Source organism: Anabas testudineus, chromosome 2 (genome assembly GCF_900324465.2).
Source record: "Anabas testudineus chromosome 2, fAnaTes1.2, whole genome shotgun sequence".
Classification (NCBI taxonomy): Eukaryota; Metazoa; Chordata; class Actinopteri; order Anabantiformes; family Anabantidae; genus Anabas; species Anabas testudineus.
Genome location: NC_046611.1, coordinates 10,737,469 through 10,756,734, shown reverse-complemented (window position 1 = coordinate 10,756,734; position 19,266 = coordinate 10,737,469). Strand labels below are relative to the sequence as shown.

At 40.6% G+C, this 19,266-nt stretch overlaps 1 protein-coding gene across 3 annotated transcripts in view; it reads left to right on the top strand.

The window, feature by feature from the left end:
- The window catches only part of nbeal1 (neurobeachin-like 1), a 41,207-nt gene that overhangs the window by 209 nt on the left and 21,732 nt on the right, over positions 1–19,266 (top strand). For 2 of the 3 annotated variants that reach the window (XM_026360992.1, XM_026360991.1), the window contains exons 2-12: positions 397–759; positions 9,554–9,645; positions 10,321–10,482; positions 10,645–10,726; positions 10,813–10,940; positions 11,039–11,121; positions 12,177–12,262; positions 13,523–13,889; positions 14,123–14,229; positions 15,173–15,259; positions 18,408–18,491. In XM_026360992.1, the coding sequence (XP_026216777.1) occupies positions 709–759; positions 9,554–9,645; positions 10,321–10,482; positions 10,645–10,726; positions 10,813–10,940; positions 11,039–11,121; positions 12,177–12,262; positions 13,523–13,889; positions 14,123–14,229; positions 15,173–15,259; positions 18,408–18,491 (1,329 nt within the window). In that variant the 5' untranslated portion in view covers positions 397–708. The remainder of the gene's footprint in view (positions 1–396; positions 760–9,553; positions 9,646–10,320; positions 10,483–10,644; positions 10,727–10,812; positions 10,941–11,038; positions 11,122–12,176; positions 12,263–13,522; positions 13,890–14,122; positions 14,230–15,172; positions 15,260–18,407; positions 18,492–19,266) is intronic. The other variant, XM_026360993.1, reaches the window with a different exon arrangement.

Below are 19,266 nucleotides of genomic sequence, written 5' to 3'. Positions count from 1 at the left end.
GGAGGAGGAGAAAGGGAGGGTAAAAAAAAAACAGAAATAGGCTTTTTTGACAGCTAGCTTCTAACTAGCTTGTCCAGGTATCCTCCACTGATAGGGTAATGTTTGCCGAGGATGACCGAAGACGTTGTACAGCTCTGACAGGACGTGCGAGGCTGTTTGTAGCGTATTTTTTAAAGCACAGTTATTTTAAATAGTGAGTGTTTTGTCGTGTAGTTGCCCACCGCCGTCTGTCTGAGCCTGGACCCAGCAGGACAGCTCAAAGTGCACAACGGTTACGTTCACGTCTCTGGAGGCGTTTGGTCGCTGCTAGCAGTGGGTAGCTTCGCCATTTGTTTCACCGTGAGATACCAAACATCTGGGTTATACATGTATGTTTATTATCTGTTTCATTCATAGCTCCAACGCTGCTGGAAATACCTCCAAGAAGATCTGAAGGAGTGGAAGTGCAGGCCCGGCTGCTCCAAGTCCTCTCTGGGACTCCTATGTTTTTTGCCATGGAATAATTTTTGGAAAGTTTCTTCCACAACACGTCCACCGTCGTTCTTGCTCTGCATCTTTGAAGGAGTGTCGCACCTTGCAGGAGTCTTTACGGATGCTGAGCTTTGAAACCCAGCTGCAGAGGGTTTAGCTCATCACTGACGACCATGAAGCAGCCAGGGAAGTGACCTCGGTGGACACCACAGCCTGAGAGTGCCAATCACTGGCACCATGGCATCCAACGAGAGACTGTACGAGGTCTGGATGCTCTACTGCACAAAGGTAAGGTGTTTTCCTGCACACACACTCTCCACTGTTGTGGATTATTTTTCTGTTGTGGAGCAGCAAGGGAAATGTCATGGGGTTGAAGTAATGGACAAAGTGGTGGTATTTCCTTTTTGGCAAATAAGTTTTTCCCTCTTGGCATTTATATTTAAGCTTAATGTTACTGGTTTTTAAAATGCAGCATCTCTACAGTTACAGATGACGATTAGAAGGATGTATACTGGCAAACCTGCACAGGGATAGCTGACAAACAATTTAAAAGCAACAGACACTTATAGTCACAATATTTGACATCCTTCCATGTCATACAATATGGCTTTCAGGCTGCAAAAGCCTCTGAAATAGCAAGTACAAGATTTAACGTTTCTGTTTAACTCAGCAGATTCTGAAAGATTTATTGGTAGGGCACACATTAGGTTTAAAAATGAATAATTCATTCACACAGAACACGTTGTAACTTAATCACATATGACACATCTTTTGTAACTGTGGTGAGGGTGGAACCTTCATCACATTGCTGACTTAATAATATTGGATATGTCAAAAAAAAAAAAAAAGTCAGTACCATGCCCTTGAACTCTAAGACTGAGCGTACCTGGAATGCAGCACCATCGGGGTAAAATAATTGTAGCACTGTCTCATAATGTGTCAAGAATTGGTGCAGTAAACAGTGAGATGCATGTTTGTGTGTAGTGCTTTGTTTTTACAGTAGAGATGAATGAATGACACTAGCAGAGACAGCACTCTTGAGTCATCTGTTGGCTGGTTTTAATTCACTCAGCGATAAAGCATCCGCACATCCTGGCGTCCAATCAAAACGGCCTGCCTGAGCCGCTCCTCACGTGAGCTCCGCTGCAATCACACACTTACTTCCCACAGTAATCCCTCACAATAACACACACACCCCCACACAAACCCACAGTGCACCATCCTCTCTGAAGTCTCTGAAATTTCATGAGAGCAAAGCTTATTTTTTTCTTTTTAGGATATGACATCAAATAATCCTCCTCCTTTGAAGTAAAGCACATGCTGACATAAATAAATGATCTATTACCAGTGTTGTGGTATTACATATGAGGTTTATAACAGAAGTATTCAGCTATGCTCCTGCCCACACACACTTGTCTCAGTCACTTGTGAGGATGCCAGCAATTGCTGCAACCATACACACTGCATTTGCTCTAGCAGGAGTGTGTATTTGCATTTACTAAGCATTAAACTGTGAGCAAGGATCATTTCATTCTATCCTGGCTGTGATCCAGAGTCCTCTGGGCCAATATTTCTCTCTGCATGAGGCCAAAGCAGCTCTAAGAGAGCAACATTTTTATATATATATATATATATATATATATATACATATATATGTCTGTGTGTGTGTGTGTGTGTGTGTGTGTGTGTGTGTGTGTGTGTGTGTGTGTGTGTGTGTGTATGTGAGGGTTGCCAGGATGTGTTGGCTGTAAGGAGAACCTGCAGTCACGTGGACTAAATCAGATGAGGAATGTTTATGTGTGAGCCCTGAGACTCCCTGTGTGCCATTGAAGAGTTAATTGTTCCACAGCCATCCACAGTAGCTAACTCCCCTTCTCATCCTATTGTTGTTTTTATTTCTGAATGTCTGCAAAAATATATGAATAGTCTGGGTTAGATAAAGTATTTTATAGACGGTTCTTATTGTACATTGATCTCGTGCTGCAGGAATACCAGTTTGGTGGACTGCTTTGGCTGTTGTCGATGCATAAAAGCTGAATGAATTACAGTACAAGCAGTTATTATTTGAACTAAACCATGTAATACAGTTAGATGACTTGGGAAGTGTTTCATACTTTCTCTTCCTCATGTCCTCTGCCTGTTTAATAATTGACAACAGCCAGTCAGTCAGCCATAGAGGATGTTGTTGACACTAGAAATTGAACTATGCAAGCAGCCCTAGGCCTTATGAAGAGAACCAGCTTGTCCTGTTCTGTCAGCCACTGTAGTCATTGGTTGTCTGACCCACTGATTTCTTATCTGGGAATGTCATTATCATTCCCCTGATGGTCACCTAGTTCCTGCAGCTGAAGAGCAGTAGGCATGGTTTGTATGTAAACACATAAGTCATGCCTCAGTTAGTGTCTTAGGTTTTTGACATAGCAATAGTTTTTCTGAATATGTTTCAAGCCAAAAGCGGCAGCTGTTCTCATATTAGCGATGAGGTCAGTCATTGTTTGGTGAGCAGCTGTGGCATCAAAGCCAGTGTTGAAGATTGAATATGACGATGTGCACTGATGCTGCATTCAGTTTGTCTGGGAAGTAACTGTCTAAACAACTTGATAAGAAGTCTTCTTCTTTTAAGTAAATAATTTCTATTCGGTTGCAGATCAATACGCAATACAATGCCGAATAGGGTTGCATGGTCATCATTGTTAAATTTTGCATCAGTTACTTATTTACAGAAAATAATTGATCTAGACAGCCAGTATATCAGAATGGTGTGTTTTGTGTAGCTCTCTTAACATGATTGGCTGGAGTGTGTTTTAACATCTGTGCCGTTATTTCTGTCTGTTTGTCACATGGTGTTGCTCAGACCTAGCATTGGTTGATGCAGCTTAGGGAGCAAAAAGAAGCGTTTGGTTTAATGTAGTGGATCTACCTACAAATGCAAACATGACAGAATTGTTGTATTGTGAGAATGAGATTGCATAGTGGTATAATCGAGACTCAACGTTCAGCCCTAGTGCCCACATTCATCATAATAAAGGAACGTGTCAGTCAGTGCACCAGTGTGTCTCACTGATGTGTGTTTATTCATTTTTGGACAACAATGGAGCTCTATAGTGCAGAGAAATATGATATAATAGGCTTTGGTAATGTTCTGTATTTTTCTTATTTCATAATGTTATACTTGTCCAACACAAATGAGCAGCTCTTATCATAGTTTAGACATGGTTGTACTTCTTTAACCATAAAACAGCATGAACATGCATTTAAAGAATGAGACACTGGTACTGTAACAAAATGCAACATTTGCTATTTTGTCATTTAAATTACATTATACAAAAAAATGTGTACCCTTTTTTAATATGATGGCACCGTTGTGCATAGAAACTCTGACGACGCCTGTAGGTCCCTTAGATGCTTGTGAATAGAACAAGCAAGAGTTCTATGTATTGGTAGATGAGCAAAGCCATTAGATGTGAATTTGGACAATTATAACGAGAATCTGTGTTCTAGTTGTAAAGAGGCAGAGGTCACAGGTGACAGCTAAGACTGTTGCATAACCAGCGATCCTCTTAGCTGCCTTTCATTGGTTCGTGTCAGAGAGTAGTCCCTAAGCAGACGTGCCGCTGGTAACTGCTGGTATACAGTAGCAACAATACAATGCTGCAATGCCTCTCCTCTCTTACCACTATATCATCCAGAAGGGCTTGACAGAGAAAGTGGAGGGTTTAGCAGACTTTTGAATAATGCCCGTTACTCTCTTAAAGCCTTTGTCTGCTGCACAAAAGCCTTTTTAATTCCTTACCACAGGGAACATGCCTCAGCAACCATGGACATCATTTCACCATTCTGTGGCTTTAAAGTTGAATCTGCTGTCTTAATTTTTGAGGAGAAGCTTCTCCACAAAACACGGCTACCTGGTTAACGTAACAGATACAGAACAGTTGTCCTGACTGATGTCACCCCTCCTAACCTTGCTCGATGAGACACTTTTTAACTGTATCAAGAAAAATGACGGTTTGTATGAACCCATATGCTCATAGGAATCATTATTTAGTGAGAGGACTGAAGAGTGAGAGATGACGAGGGAAATAAAGCTGAACAGCTGAACTGGAAACGAAGGAGGAGCAGAAAGTGCCATGGTTTCACATATTTGCTCAAGTAGATTACTCAGGTCTTTTTCTGGCTTCGCTGCTTGTTTGCTGACTGCAGTCTGTTCTCTGTTGTCATACACACACGTGTAGTTGCACACTTGCTCACACACTGCAGCTTTTGTTCATGTGCTGGTATGCAAAGTTTGCGCCCCTCGGCTAGTTCTCTTTCTCACTTGTGCTTATTTCATTCTGTTGCCTTCTTGCATCTCATTTTCCTCTGAGCTATGAATATCTTTGCAATAACACTGATGTCACTGACATGTAACAGACATGCCTCATGTGCTTTTAACCCATCCCACGTCTATAAATACACCGCTGGCATCTACGTCATGGCCAAAGGAGTTCTCAGCTACTGATGGGCAGTGATGTAGGCTGTGATAGTGCAGAAACAGAATGACCACAGTCGTCTTTTAAGCATGAAGGGAGGGGTCGTTTAAACATTGTGGTCTCTGTGACTCTATGCCACTTCCACCAAACCAGGTCACCCACAGCTACCCAAAATAAGCAAGCAGCCATTAGACCAGCCAGCTGACCACGCCTGTCTGGAGAGGTGGAGCACTGGCTGAGCTGCACATGGTAAAGCTGTGTAAAACTGTGTAAAAGATCAATCAAGTAATCTAATTACTTCATCTGCCTCACATTAAATTAGTTGGATATCCCATCAAAGCTGTGAGTTGCCATAGAATTTAATGACATGATTTAAGGACTGAAATGTTTTGTCCAAGTTGTTTTATTAGAGTGGCCATTTCCTTTTATATTATTTACATAGTTGACTTTGGTGTGTTTTATTCTGAAGTTGCTTGTCTTTCTCTAGGTTGCTGTGATGGCTATTGATTCCACTAACTACAACTTTGGTTTTTATTTACAACAAATCACGTAATGTGTATCCAATAGGTATCAATTAGTTTTTACAATGAATGCATTCCCTTCTTCAAAGGAGTTTAGGAAAGACTTTTATATCCTGAACTTTCATTGAAGCTTGTTAGCAGTCATCTTCTTCATTGCCCATTTAGGCGTGTTACCACCAATAACTGCTGATCAGTTAAACTGGGTGAAATAAAATGAAAATGTTGTTTATTATCCTATAACATACACATAACTCAGAACCAATCTAAAATAGTGATTTTTTTTTTCTTCTGTCAATTCAGTGGGGCATATCTAAAAAGTGAGACTCATTACTATCTGTTATTACCAACCGCCCTGACTCATCAAATGCTGGCAACATGTTGTTAGTTGGAAGGATATGATGTCTCATAGGTGCGCCTGATCTGATATTTTTTGTTGTTTTTTTGAGCACCGTGTCTTGTGTTATCAAGATGATGCCACTGGACCTTATAGCCCCCCCGTACTTTTGAGAATGACATGTGTTGATCTGTGTTGCTGGTGACATTGTTAGCTTTTCACAGGTCAGATTCTTTAGGGATGTGTTGTAGTAGCTTGGCAAAGGGCCTAATATGATAATGGATATACATGGGACAGACATGTGATGCCCTCATGGGAATGATTTAGAATGGCATTGAAACATAAGATGATTGTGAAAGGTGGGACAAAGTGACTGTTGTCGAGTTGGGATTCCTACTTGTACATTTAAATTTTCTTATGTGTGTGTGTGCCCATTGATGAAAGCCAAGGATAAACAGACCTGTGTAGACATGGGTGTGTCCCTCCCTACCACAGTCCAAACCCTCAATGGGCATCTGTGCTCCCAAACTGCTGCCTAAATGAGGACATTCTTACACACACACAGTCATTTAGTCCCCGCTACTAGCAAGATTAGTCATTTGGGGGTGAAACAGCTGCTGGTTTAAATCATCATCTTCTAATTTTCTGGCAGTGTCGTTCACATGCATGTGTACGCTGTAGAGTATTGCTAAAGTAAATAGGTTTAGCAGTGAGCAGAAATTAATAATTGTTCTCCCAGCAGAACTTATTATCCACACGTGGCTGTTATTCTTTCTTTCTCCCACGTTCTCCCAACACACACACAACAGAGGCCAGCATCTTAGGATTGTTCTAATAACCTCAGAAGGAATTGCAGAGAGCTGGCTTCCTGCTCCGTTCTGGCTGATTCCCACTCTGACACGCAGACAGAAGCAGTCAGCCTCTCAACCCCTCTCTCTCTTCAGAGCCAAATGGCACTGCTGAGAAAACCCAATTTTTTCCACTTCCAGTCTTTTTTTTTTTCTCTACTTTTAAGCTCTAATCTGAACATTCTGTCATTTTTTAGCAATAACACCACAGCAAAATCTTTTTATGGGAGTTGTCTGTGATGTTGCATTCACGTTTTAGTGTTTTTCAGGTGTATGCTGTAACCAGGTGGGGGCAGTTTCAGTGTGGGGAAGCTGTAGCAACAGTGATGGAAAAAAAAAATAGATTAAACCCCAGTGACTGATAGTCTGCCACACAAAACACTGTGAACATAAGTGTTGTATTTTTCTTTTTATTGCATATTATTCTCATTCTCCAGCTGTGGCTTTGTTTTCTGGATGAGCTTGATAGCTATATGTGTTGGTTATCTTAGCCTCAGGACAGATTTCTTGTTCAAAGTACGCAGCTCTTCAGCATGAGCAACAAATGGAGGAGGACACAACAAAGGAAATAGCATTAGTTTAAAGAGGCACTACAGTAAGCTCTAAAGTTTTGTTCAGATAAATCCTCTGGTCCCTCCCAAATGGTGATTAAAAGACCATAAACAGCTGCTGTCAGCGAGGCTAATAGCACATTTCTGGTAGAAAGTTGATTTTAAAATATCCAGTGCTTACTTATTTTTCTAGATCACCTTGTTAAATTACCAACAGTAGCTTTCTAAGATTACTTGTCATCTCCCACCCTGATGATCTGTGTGTGTGGTAGTCATTTAACTCCCCTCCCTCCCCCGGCTACTCCTGGAGCCACTGCTGTGCACACAACTTACATTTTTGAAATACTTTGAATATATGGGTCAGGTAGAAACCTAGAGTGTAGAGCCTCTTTAAAAAGACGCGATTGCGAAATTAACTATATGTCCAACCCCTTTGGAATGTGAATGTGTGTTTGCTTGTATTGACTAAAACTAATATTGTCATTATGTTTTCTGATTATTTTCTTGTGTTGTCGAAGAAGTAGGAAGGAATGTTTTCCAGAATCCATGATAACATCTTGAGATGTCTTTCAACTGTTTTTCTGACCATTAGTCAGTGACAAGATATTTAATTTAGTTTTGGTAAACAAAAACAGGAAATGGTCAAAAGGACTTTCGAGAATTTTAAGTATCAATCTAGTTTCAATTAGTTAATTTATTGGTTCATCATATGAGCTCAAACATTGACAAGTAGGCAGGTAGTGTGAGTTCCTACTAATGGAATAAGTCTCTGTCTGTGTGTAGCGTGTGCAGCTGAATTGGCGTAGTTTCTGGAAAATAAAATGGTGTATTTATATTGATAACTTGTTACATTTCAGATAGGCTATTGGAGTGGTTCAAGAATTGCAGTGTTCGCTGAGCTGTTGGTTTCACACACTGCTCTTCAATATTGAACATATTGCCAAGGATTTTATTACAGACTCTAATAGTCCCTGGAGAGTTAGTCCAAACGGTTTTACCAAACACCCAACCTCTCATCAAGCACGATCAGCAGTTTCTAGCTATTACACACACTCAAACACACCCACACACGCACCAAATCTAGTGTGGTTCAGCATCAGCATAATCAAATCCACAATAAACCGACTGGTGTTATTGTAATCTGCCCCTATCACCTCTTCAGCCCTCCTTGACCCAGATTGCTTACTCACACCCTGCAGATGGCCCAAAGACTCCATGGCAGGGTCTGCTGAAATAATGATGAGCTGCACTCAGTCATCCAGATGTCCTACACTGTCTGTCTGAAAAGAGTAATAAATAGTAAGGTATTGTTCAGTTGACTGACAGAAATTTAATCATTAGTTATTTATATGATCAGTTCGTCAAGCATTTAAGTATTCACTGGTTCCAGCTTTTTGCTTTTGTCGGATGGATTCAATATTGAATTGAATATTAAAAAATGTGTTTGTTAAAATTATAACTTGCATTTTTCACTAGTGTCCAACATTTTCTAGTAATAATAATACTTGATTGTAACTGTAGATCAATCCATAATGAAAACACTTGCAGTCCTACTCTTCTGTCAGCTATAGCACGGTCTACAAGTCTACATGAAAATACTTCATTATGATCCCAGATCTTGCCCGGGTGAGCAGTTTTACAGCATGGTCCCCTGTGTTGGGTCTTTTGTGTTTGTTCCTGTGGGCTAAGAGGATTTGCTGTGACCTAGCAGCCAGAGCCAGCCCAGTCTTCCTCTGTGGCTGATGTTGCCCTCCTATTCGTCTCTGGGCACTACTCCAGGTATTTAGGAAATGTTGATCAGCCGGCTGTTTGGAAAGTCCCCCTCAGAATGCAGCCACGGCTGTTTTCCGCTCGACAGGTGCATGTTTTTGCTTCCACGCCCTGCAGTGATAAATGATAAGATACACACACCTGAGACATTCATACATTTGACCTGCTTTGTTTGCACTGAAGCTTTCTTAAGCATTGAAGGTGCTTTATATGATTTATGGTAGACACAACAATGTCACATTGTATTTTATTTTAAGTGTTAAGTACTTGAAGCAATGAAAACATTGCACTGAGCATTTGAAGGGTGTGTTGTACTCTTTATATCCATTGTCTCAGTATCAGTCTAAATTACAGAGACATAAGAAAGTTAGTGGCTTGTTGTCTGAGCGTAGAAGTCACTGTCTTTTACACATGCAGTAAATCTAGTCATATTGCTGACGGGTCCTGTCGGCTGCCTGCCATTTATATATTATAACTGTGACAGCTTTTGTTAGCAAAACTAACCATAATGTCTCCTTTTTTTTTTACCCTTCTCTCTTATATCTCCTTCTTCTTCTGTTCCCTCTTTCTCCATCTTGTCATTTCTCAGAGGGATCCAGACTACTTGAAGCTATGGCTGGAGATTTTCATCAGCTCCTATGAGCGATGCCTGGATGTGGACTTTGAAAAACCACCATCAAGGTAAACACAAACGTCCACAGTCTTGCGTCCTGCTTCTTTCACCCAACTCACTGCCAACCCGTAGAAGACATCCCACTTGTCTCGTGTCTCCCACTTGGCTGTACTGCCAGTTATGATTTTATAGACATCAGATGAATCCCCTGGAATTATAACAGTCACATTGTGTAAGAGAGGGACGTCAAGGGTGGAGTAGGGTGGAAGAATATAGGTGGTTAAACTCTATTTGTTAAGCTTTTCATTTCTCCTTCTCTGTCATTTCCTTTTTCTCCTCCTCATTTGACTCATTTTTTTCCACCCTCTCAGACTCCATCCATCCTCCTCCTTGCTCCGTCTCTCTGCCTTTTGTCTTGTCTCCATTTTCTTCCCTCCCCTCCTCCTTCCCTCTCCTAACCTTCATCTGCAGATGCCACATCTGTCCTTCTTTCCGACTGACACACATGAGCAGTGCAGCACACATGCCCTTTTTTCCCAGGCATCTGTGTATGATTGAATGAATGCAGAACAGAGTCTGCTCCTTCATGTTGCCTTACTGCAGCAGTGCCTCCATGATAAACCTCCTTGATAAAAGGCTGTGTTTAAATTCCTTTTGCTTTAGGAATTAACCTCTATGATAATCCTACTACATAACATTTTCTTAGTCTTTTCTAATGCAGAAAATTATGTTTGTGTCTCCAGGCCAGATGAGCTTCCCCCAGTGTTGTCTCTCCTGCCAGACAACATCCTGCAGGTTTTGCGCCACCAGCTGCTGCAGTGCGTCCAGAAAGCCTCCGATGGTCTGGAACCTGAACAGCAAAACCTTGCTCTGCTGCTACTCAAATTCCTCATTATCATCTGCAGGTCAGGACAGTAAAAAGGCCCAAATAGGATAGCTACTTTACAGAAAATAGAAAATAATAAATAATTTAAGTCCTATTTTTCTATTGTGTGTCATGTTTTGCAGTGTTCTGTAGTGATTGTTAAGCTAACATGTTTGTGTCCATATTTGAATGTTTCTGAAAGGAACCTATCCAATGTGGAGGAGATTGGCACTTGCTCTTACATCAATCACATCATTACTATGACAACACTGTACATTCAGCAGGTCTGTCATCTCTATTTTTTTTCTTTAAGTAAATCCAATGAGATATTAGCCGTGAAGAAGTTTTCACTGTATGTGTGTCATTACAGCTCAAGAGCAAGACCAAAGAGAAGGAGATGGCAGACCAGAGCCAGGCGGAGGAGTTTGTTCGCCATGCGCTGGCTTTCTGTGAGAGCCTCTACGATCCATACCACAACTGGAGGCATCGAACCTGCGGGTAACAACATCCTTACGGGCACAATAACAACAATGACCTGAAATTGAAGATAAAAGATTTAATAATGTTCTCAACTTTCACTAAACTGTGTTTCTTAGGGAGCAGCTGGGTACAGTAGAGAGGAGCAGACAGAAGTACAAGGCAGCTCCGCTCACTGTTGAGTTTGTTCCCTTCTTTTACCGTAAGTCTTTTTTCCACTCCACATCTCAATCCAATTTTTTTTACATGTGCAACACAGTGTCTGTATGTCTCTTGAGAAAATGCAAAATCACAGGGTACATTCAGATCCTGGGTTCTAAAAGACAAACTGTGTGACTTTGAGTTCTTTGTAGCTCTGCAAACTTTAGACTGCAAAGTCTTCTGACGGCCTTTGGGTGTGAATGAGGAGGCAATTCTCTCCATCCCACAAAAGCCAAGTACTGATTACAACACATAAGCTTCTCTCCTCCATATTTCCTTCTAAAAGCTCCCATGTCGTCACTCTCTCTCTGTCTCTTTCACTATCTCCTCTTTCATCCCTGTGTTCAGCTGAATCCACTCTTTGTATCTGTGTTCTGTTTGCCATGCGTTACGATGAGCCGATAACGAATGGTGTCTGTGGAACCACTTCAGTGACGCTGGCAGCCATTTTGAACAAATACTCCCTTCTGTTCTCTGTCCTGTGTGTGGATGCTGTGGTTTGGCACTAAAGATAACACCCAAGACCAAACCTTTGTGTGTGTGTGGCAGTACTGTTGGAAAACTTTAAACACAGAAAAATGTTCTTTTCCATTTTGTTTATTGTGCACCTGCTTAAAATGGTGTAGTAGTACTAGTAGTAGGTTGAATTCATTTTTGTTTGTGGCATGATGAGGATAAAGGAAATGGACATCATGGAGCCAAGATGTCACATTTCCTCTCTTCAGTCCAACATGTTAACAGATGAGTTAATGGATGACTGGGACCGTGACCCAGAGGTTACTGCCAGGACTGTCACATGCCTGTGTGCATTTGTGCACTGTGTTATTAACCCACTGTCTTATCTGGTTAGCAGGTTTCATTGAGCTCCCATGTGTTATGTGTGTGTGTGTGTGTGTGTGTGTGTGTGTGTGTGTGTGTGTGTATGAAAGAGATAAGTGTGTCAGAGGCTGCATACAAATACAGGAACAGTATGTTGTGGTTGTGTAATATTTGCATGGCTGACATCATCTCAACAGATCAAACTAATGCACTTATGTGTGTGTGTCCTTGTGCCAGAGTGCTTCCAGGAGAGCGAGCACCTGAAGGAGAGTCTAAAATGCTGCCTGCTGCACCTGTTTGGAGCCATAGTAGCTGGTGATCAGGTAAGTCTCTGTATGACCTGAAGGCCAAAGAGTCCTCTAACAGGCCGGTCACATGTTTCATTTAGTCAATATGTGCTGTGGCCTTATCATCTTGTGCTGGCAGTGGATGTGTTAAGAGAGTGTTAAAACACTGCCCCACATTTATTCAGTCTAATTAAAGCTGCATAGCTTGCGTTCTTGTGCCATAAAACACAAGCATATATCATTAAATTATGAGATTATAAAAACAAACGGTGAAAAGTTTGAAGGTAGCATTTGTCTAGGTCAAAGAGTAAATCTTTTTACTGCTTTTTGTTTTTAAGTTAAACAGGAAAACATCATGGTAATACCATATTATAATAGAGCGTCTTTGGATATGTGCATGAATGGCATTCCAGGCTAAAGAGTATCATGCAATCTCAGCCACATACCAGCACTCAAGGCTTGTTGCTGACTCCTGTTTAGCCCTCTCTGATGCTGGCTGCTGGACTGTCTTTGTCATATAGTCAGGATACCTATTTCTAAGCTAGGCTAATTATCTGTGGGATATATAGCTTTATATTAAATTGACAAACGTGAGGTTGGTATTTATTTTCTAATCTTGGCCAGAAAACAGATCCGGTGGCAAGTAAAAATAAGTGAACTTTGCAGTTCCTTTAATTTTCTACATAACCAAGGTCACAAATATAAACAAATAATATTTCTAAGTTGATAAAACCCAAACATCTACACCAGCAGGAATATAATCCTGCAATAAGTAACTAATAACTAATGATGGTAAAACAAATGCAATGAAGCAAAAGCAGCATGAAATGGAAATACTCCAGTAAAGTACAAGTACCTCAGAATTCTACTCGAGTAAATGTACTCAGTTACTTTCCACCTCTAAACTGATCAGTCTGCCTTTGCACTTCTGTTGCTGTGGCACCATATGCAGCAAACCAGGAAACTACAAATAGTTCACTTAGTTTTTCTTGCAACTGTAAGCTCACTGCATTTCCTAAAATGCTGGACTATTCCTTTTTTATTCTTTCTCCATTACTAACGCTACAGTATATTAACAACAGGGGTCATAATGCAAAAAGCAGTAAGATGGGCTTGTCCCAGTACAGTGGGTTATCCTCAGCCATTTGCATTTCTGTTGTCACAGTGCAGTGGGTGTTCTGATCCTCATATCTTCGCTGATTTGCTTTGTCTAAGGTACTTTTGCAAACCCCTTTCAGTCCATCACTACCAAGCTCACTCTGCTCCCCTCCCTCTACACCCCTTTTTCCCTGGCAGAGGAATGCTCTGCTTGCCATTTCTCCAGCCACCATGGAGGTGTTGATGCAGGTGCTGGCTGACTGCTCCATGGGTAGCTGCCCTTCGGATGAGGGTGAGGACTGGGATAGTGAGGCCCCAGATCGTAAGGCGCTGCTGACTCTTGGTTGCCTGCGGGAGGTTGTGCAGCGCCTCCTGGCCTCCAGCTCTGATCAGCGGCAAGTTGAAATTGCCTCTGTGCTGGAAAATTACTTCAAGCTGCTCAACTCAGACCCGGCGGCTGTCGTTGCTGCCAAACAGCAGCAGCAGCAACAAGGCAAAGGCAGAGTTCCAACGCTGGGCCGTCACTGGGAGAGCCGATTTGTGGCACTACAAGTACACATGCTAGGTACTGCCTAAATCATAAAGACCTTAAAAAGCACTTTCCTTATATTAATGATATAATATATTCAAAAGCTGCTGTATTTTGTTGATGTATAATTTGCCAAAGTCAAACTTCTTTTTTAGTTTTTGCTGTTTTTTCTCTCCTTTCTTTTTGTGTCTGACTGTCCATCTCTGTCTTTCTTTGTTTCTCTGCCTTTTTTCTATGTGTCTCTGTCTATTTCTCTTGCTGTCTCTCAGATACTATCAGGGACATGTTCCTGTGTTCAGACAGGCCAGTTCTACAAGCCATCTTCCTCAACAGTAACTGTTTCGAGCATTTAACACGACTGCTGCAGAACAGCAAGGTAACAGAGCACAACTTTCTATCTAAATATAACCTCAAGACATCTCTTGGATAGAAATATCAGTACCTGGATCTGGTGTTTGACAATTCTGAACTGTTTCTGTCTTTTGAAGTGTGCAAAACTGAGCATTACTCCCATTATTTGAGCAAAAAATGTAAAATATTTTCAAGACATTCCTTTACATACTTTTGAGAAAGTAGTATAGTGCAGATTGAGCATGTTTAGCAGTTTTCCTATGGTCCTAGTGTAAAGGAGAAAAGTTGCAGTGTTTTTGAGGATCTTATTACTGTCACCATGAAAAAAAATTAATTGGTATATTGCAATACCATGAACATATATCATAACATGAATGGAGTTACATGGTAATGGGATATTTTTCGGGGTGACAATAAAATTATGCTGTAATTATTAGAAAAAGTATATTATTATATAAATTATTGAAATTAGGAGTTATATTCCTCTATAGAACATATTATTGTTACTGATGCATCTGAGCATCATTTTAATGCCACAGCTGGTGGAGCTAAACTACTTTATATGATGTTGCATTGTTTAAACTATAGAAACGCCATATTTTAGCTACATTAGTAATTGTAGATGTCAAATAAATGTAGGGTATCAGAGGTATGAATGAGGAGTAACTAGAAATGCTGAATTAAAGTTGAAGTACCTCAGAATTCTTGGCCAGATTTAGTACTTGTTAAAATGTCAGTGTGAGAAAGAGCATTTTGGCCATTTTGCATGTTTTACCTTTCCAAAGCAAGGCTGGATCACAAACTCAAAGACCACTGCTGAGGGTCATGGCTTTTAACCTCTTAAGCCCCTCTTCCACTACTACACCTTACCTTCCCCACACTTCCCCCGTCTCCCTCTTGTCTTCATTTTCTCTTTCTATCCACCTCCCCACATGCTATGTTGACATGTTGCCTGTTGTTTGTGTCAGCTGGTTAATGCTAGGTGCACGGCGGCAGACAAGGACCAGAAAGATATAACCAACAACAGGTTACTGACAGGAGAGAGGGACACTCAGGTACCACAGAGAAAGCCCTACCGCCCCTCACCTGACCCCCTCATCATCTGCCCACCTGCCCCCACCTGCTGCTGCCAAGTCCCGTCACCTTCACCTTACAGTGCGGCCACTCTACAGCAAGACAGTCACAGCTCACTTGTGACTTTGCCCCAGATAATTATTTGTAATTGGATAATGTTTAACATAAGCTACTCAGCGAAGCATTGAGCTGTCAATGCTGGCAGGCTACCTATTAAAAATTGTGTGTATTTATTTAACTGATTTTTACAGTCACACAGAGTTTTTTCCACTCTGTTGGTCACAGTTTTAAATATGTCAAGTGTTGTGATTTCTTAAAAGAATAGTGCAACATTTTTGGAAAATTGCTTATTTGCTCTCTTGTAAAGCACTAAGCCAGATTTATATTAGGTTGACTTGGTTGATTGGAAACGTATTGGTACCTAAAGCATACTGTATGTTGTGATATATTGTTTAGTTTTGGACTCAAAGTGAGTAATTCAATGTGATAGAGAAGATTGCAATGGAAAATAATTAGATGAGGGTTACTGAAGAGGAGAGGATGGCTGGGCCAGTTTTTTAAAACGCGCTTTGTGTTATTGTTCCTCTCAGCAATCTTTTCTGCCATCAGAAAATTGTTGGAGCTAACACACTCAGTCCATGTTGGCTTATCACATTTATTACTTTCCCCATGTGATGTATCAGCAACTGCACATACAGCAGTTTTGACCAGTAGTTACATTTTGACAAGTTGCTTGTGAAGGATGGCATAGATGAGACAATCAGTACCATTCTCATATGTGTTCATATGGAATGGAAACGGCAGTCAACTACTGTAGCAAAGATCAGCACAAAGACTGGAAACAAGGAGGCACCTACCTTGGAGCATTGGCCTCCTGACGTCAGAAAGTCAATGAGGCCAGACAAGAAATAGTCAGACGGATAACCTGTTGTTGAACCTCAACTTGCAGTTTACACTTTTTATTGAACAACGTCAGAAGACACATCCTGCAGTCATAGAAAAGATGTTAATCTGTTTCAGAAGGGTCAAAGTATTGCCATGCAATTTAAGCAAAGAAAACATCTAAATAGATTGATGAAACTGCTAAAACTGGGTTAAGAACTGTCCACTGGAAGAAGGTCATGTGGTCTTATGAGTCCAGATTTACTCTGTTCCAGAGTGATGGGAGCAACAGAGTAAGAAGAGAGGTGGATAAGGTGATGCACTCATCATGCTTAGTGTCTAGTCTACCATACAAGCCTGTGGGGGCAGTGCTATGATCTGGGGTTGCTGCAGTTGGTCAGGTTTAGGTTCAGCAACGTTGTGTCCAAAGAATGAGGTCAGCTGACTACCTGAATATACTGAATGACCAGGGTATTCCATCAATTGAGTTTTTCTTCCCTGATGTCTGAACAGGAATAAATGTTGTGACATTGCAGAAGCTTATTGATATGATGCCACGGTGAATGTGTGCCGGAATCAAAGCTGTGTGACTTTTTTTTTTTTTTTTTTTTTTTTTTTGTAAGAGAATGCATGGGAGTGGTATTCATCACAAGAATGCAAATGTGCAAGTATTCCTTTAACATTATTTAAATCATTAAAGTCAGTGCATTTGATTATTCAAATAGGTTCTACAAAGAACAACTAGTCAGTTATTTTAGAGATTTCCTAAGGGTGGTCTTTACGATCAATAAAGTTTTATTTTACGCGGCTTAAGACCTGTCAGTATAATTCATTTAAGCTCTCTATTTTGCTGAAGGCTCTAAAACATGATTTAGATGTCTCTCACAGAACCCATATATATGATATGTTTGAAGACTCTTTGAACGGTTTATTGTCAAGTAGAAGGTAGAGCTCTTTCATGGAATCATCTTATGTGCACAGAAAGGTCATTAACTCCCCTCAGAGTATCCTAGCTTTCATTTAACTCTTTATTACCCTAACCCTACTCAGAGTGCCACCTTTTATAAGGTATAATCCCTCCATTGATCTGGATTATGAGAATGCAGGTGGACACGCCTGCATGAAGCCGCGCACACATCAATGTGTCTTTGTTATAGAGCAGCTGTAACCTGATGCAGCTGGCAGATGCTGCACCCTGCTTGGTTGGTTTTTAGGCATCAAGCTTTTGTTGTTTCCAAAGTCACCTGTAAAAATCCATAGAGGAGCTTTGTAATGTTGATGATAAGTTATTTAGTTAAAAACACCAAAACTATAATTCTGTTACTAGAACTGACACAGTGTGCTAAGTTGTCTTGCTGTGGAGTGACCTCTTTGCCTATTTCGCACCTAGATAATTGAATTTGTTTTATTGCCACTTTGAGTTTTCTTCACACCTCCCTGTTCGACTTCATTCCCTTTAGCCCCCTTCCCTCCACATAGCCCTGGTTTTCTGTGGTATACTATGGGTTTCACTGGAATGCTATCACATTGGCCTGACGTGTGTTCTTAAGGAGTTCAGTGGTTTGAGGGGAAATGGACTCGGTGACAATGATTTAAGTGCTGCACAGTCCCTCTCCAGCTGGTCCAAGACTCTCTTTAGGATCAACCAGTCTACAGCTGAATTGGTAATAAAATAATGGGTTCAGTTTCCCAGGATGTGTTGACAATGAGATGGACTGAGCTGGATGGAGATGTGTTTGTGTTTATTTTTCATGGTTTGGCTTGTATTTTATGGGTTGCATGCTTTGCGTGTGTGTGTCTGTTTGGAAAAAGAGTGAGGCATTTCTTTGTGGCTGCCTGTGTGCATAGGTGGGTGTTTTTGTTTTTTGACAAAGCAGTGAGAGCTTCCTGCTCCAGTTACATCTTCATGCTATTTAAAGGACTGTTTTTTCCCCACATTAACATCTGCAGTACAAGCTTTGATGCCAGCTCCTACTGCAGTGATACACGGGGTTCTAACATCATCAATGATTTGACTCACCTTTTCACACTAATTAAATCAAACTCTAAGGCATCCTCTAAAGTCTCCCTGTTATTCCACAAGTGTAATGCATGGTGTTTACAGAGCCATAAAAAAGATGATTATCTTTTAATAATACAGACCTTGTATATGAAGTTGTCTTTTTGTCATATGCATGCTTTGTCTTCATAAATAACACCCGTGTCATTGGTTGTTGTGGATACCTGACCTATGTAATTGTCCTTTAGGTGTTTCAAGGGCGACTAGACTCCCTTGCTGTAGCAACCATCAAAGCCCTGACAACAGTGATGCACAAATCACCAGCTGCAAAGGTACTTTTTGGTAGCTGTTGAACTATAAAACTCTACAGTTTTAAAGACTGACAATCTTACTTCTACAGCACAGTGTTTGTAAATAATAGGCAAGAGGAGCAGTTTATAATTACAGAAACACCCAAAGTAACTTTAAAGACATTTCATTGTCTAGTTGATATAAAAATGTAATCCAATCTAAGGTCAGTCGTAGCTGACATTTAAAAAAGAAAATACAGAAATAGTGATGTAGATTAGAAATGATAGTTCAGTTCACTGTTTAGGTGCCATGACTGCAAAATGTACAGTCGCCCTTGTTTGCAAATTTAGACTTATGAACAGGAAGCAGCAGTTACCTTGGAGCCAATCCATGTCATGCCTTTCTGATCAATCAGACTTTGAACTCTGTGTTCTTTTATTGTCGTACTTCCCTTTAAAAGGGAAACGGCTATGTTTTGGATTGTTTTTTACTGAGTGTTGAATATAATCAAGAAATGATTTTATCCAGGCCAGCAGGTAGAAATTGTTAGTTTAAAGAAAAATACCAATTGTTTGACAGTGATCTTGTTATTACTTGGTGAGTGTGAAGTGTTTATTTATTCAAAGCATTTCAAAATATAACAATCCATAGGGCTGACTTGTAAGTATAATTGTATATTATTTGCATGAAGTGAAATGTGTGGGCCAGATAGTCACTGTGAGGAAACAAGTGAAATATAGAAGAATATAGAATCAAACCCTCAGGTACAGGTAATTTTTATGGATAAGAAAATTAGTCTGAAGGGTTTCACAGTAA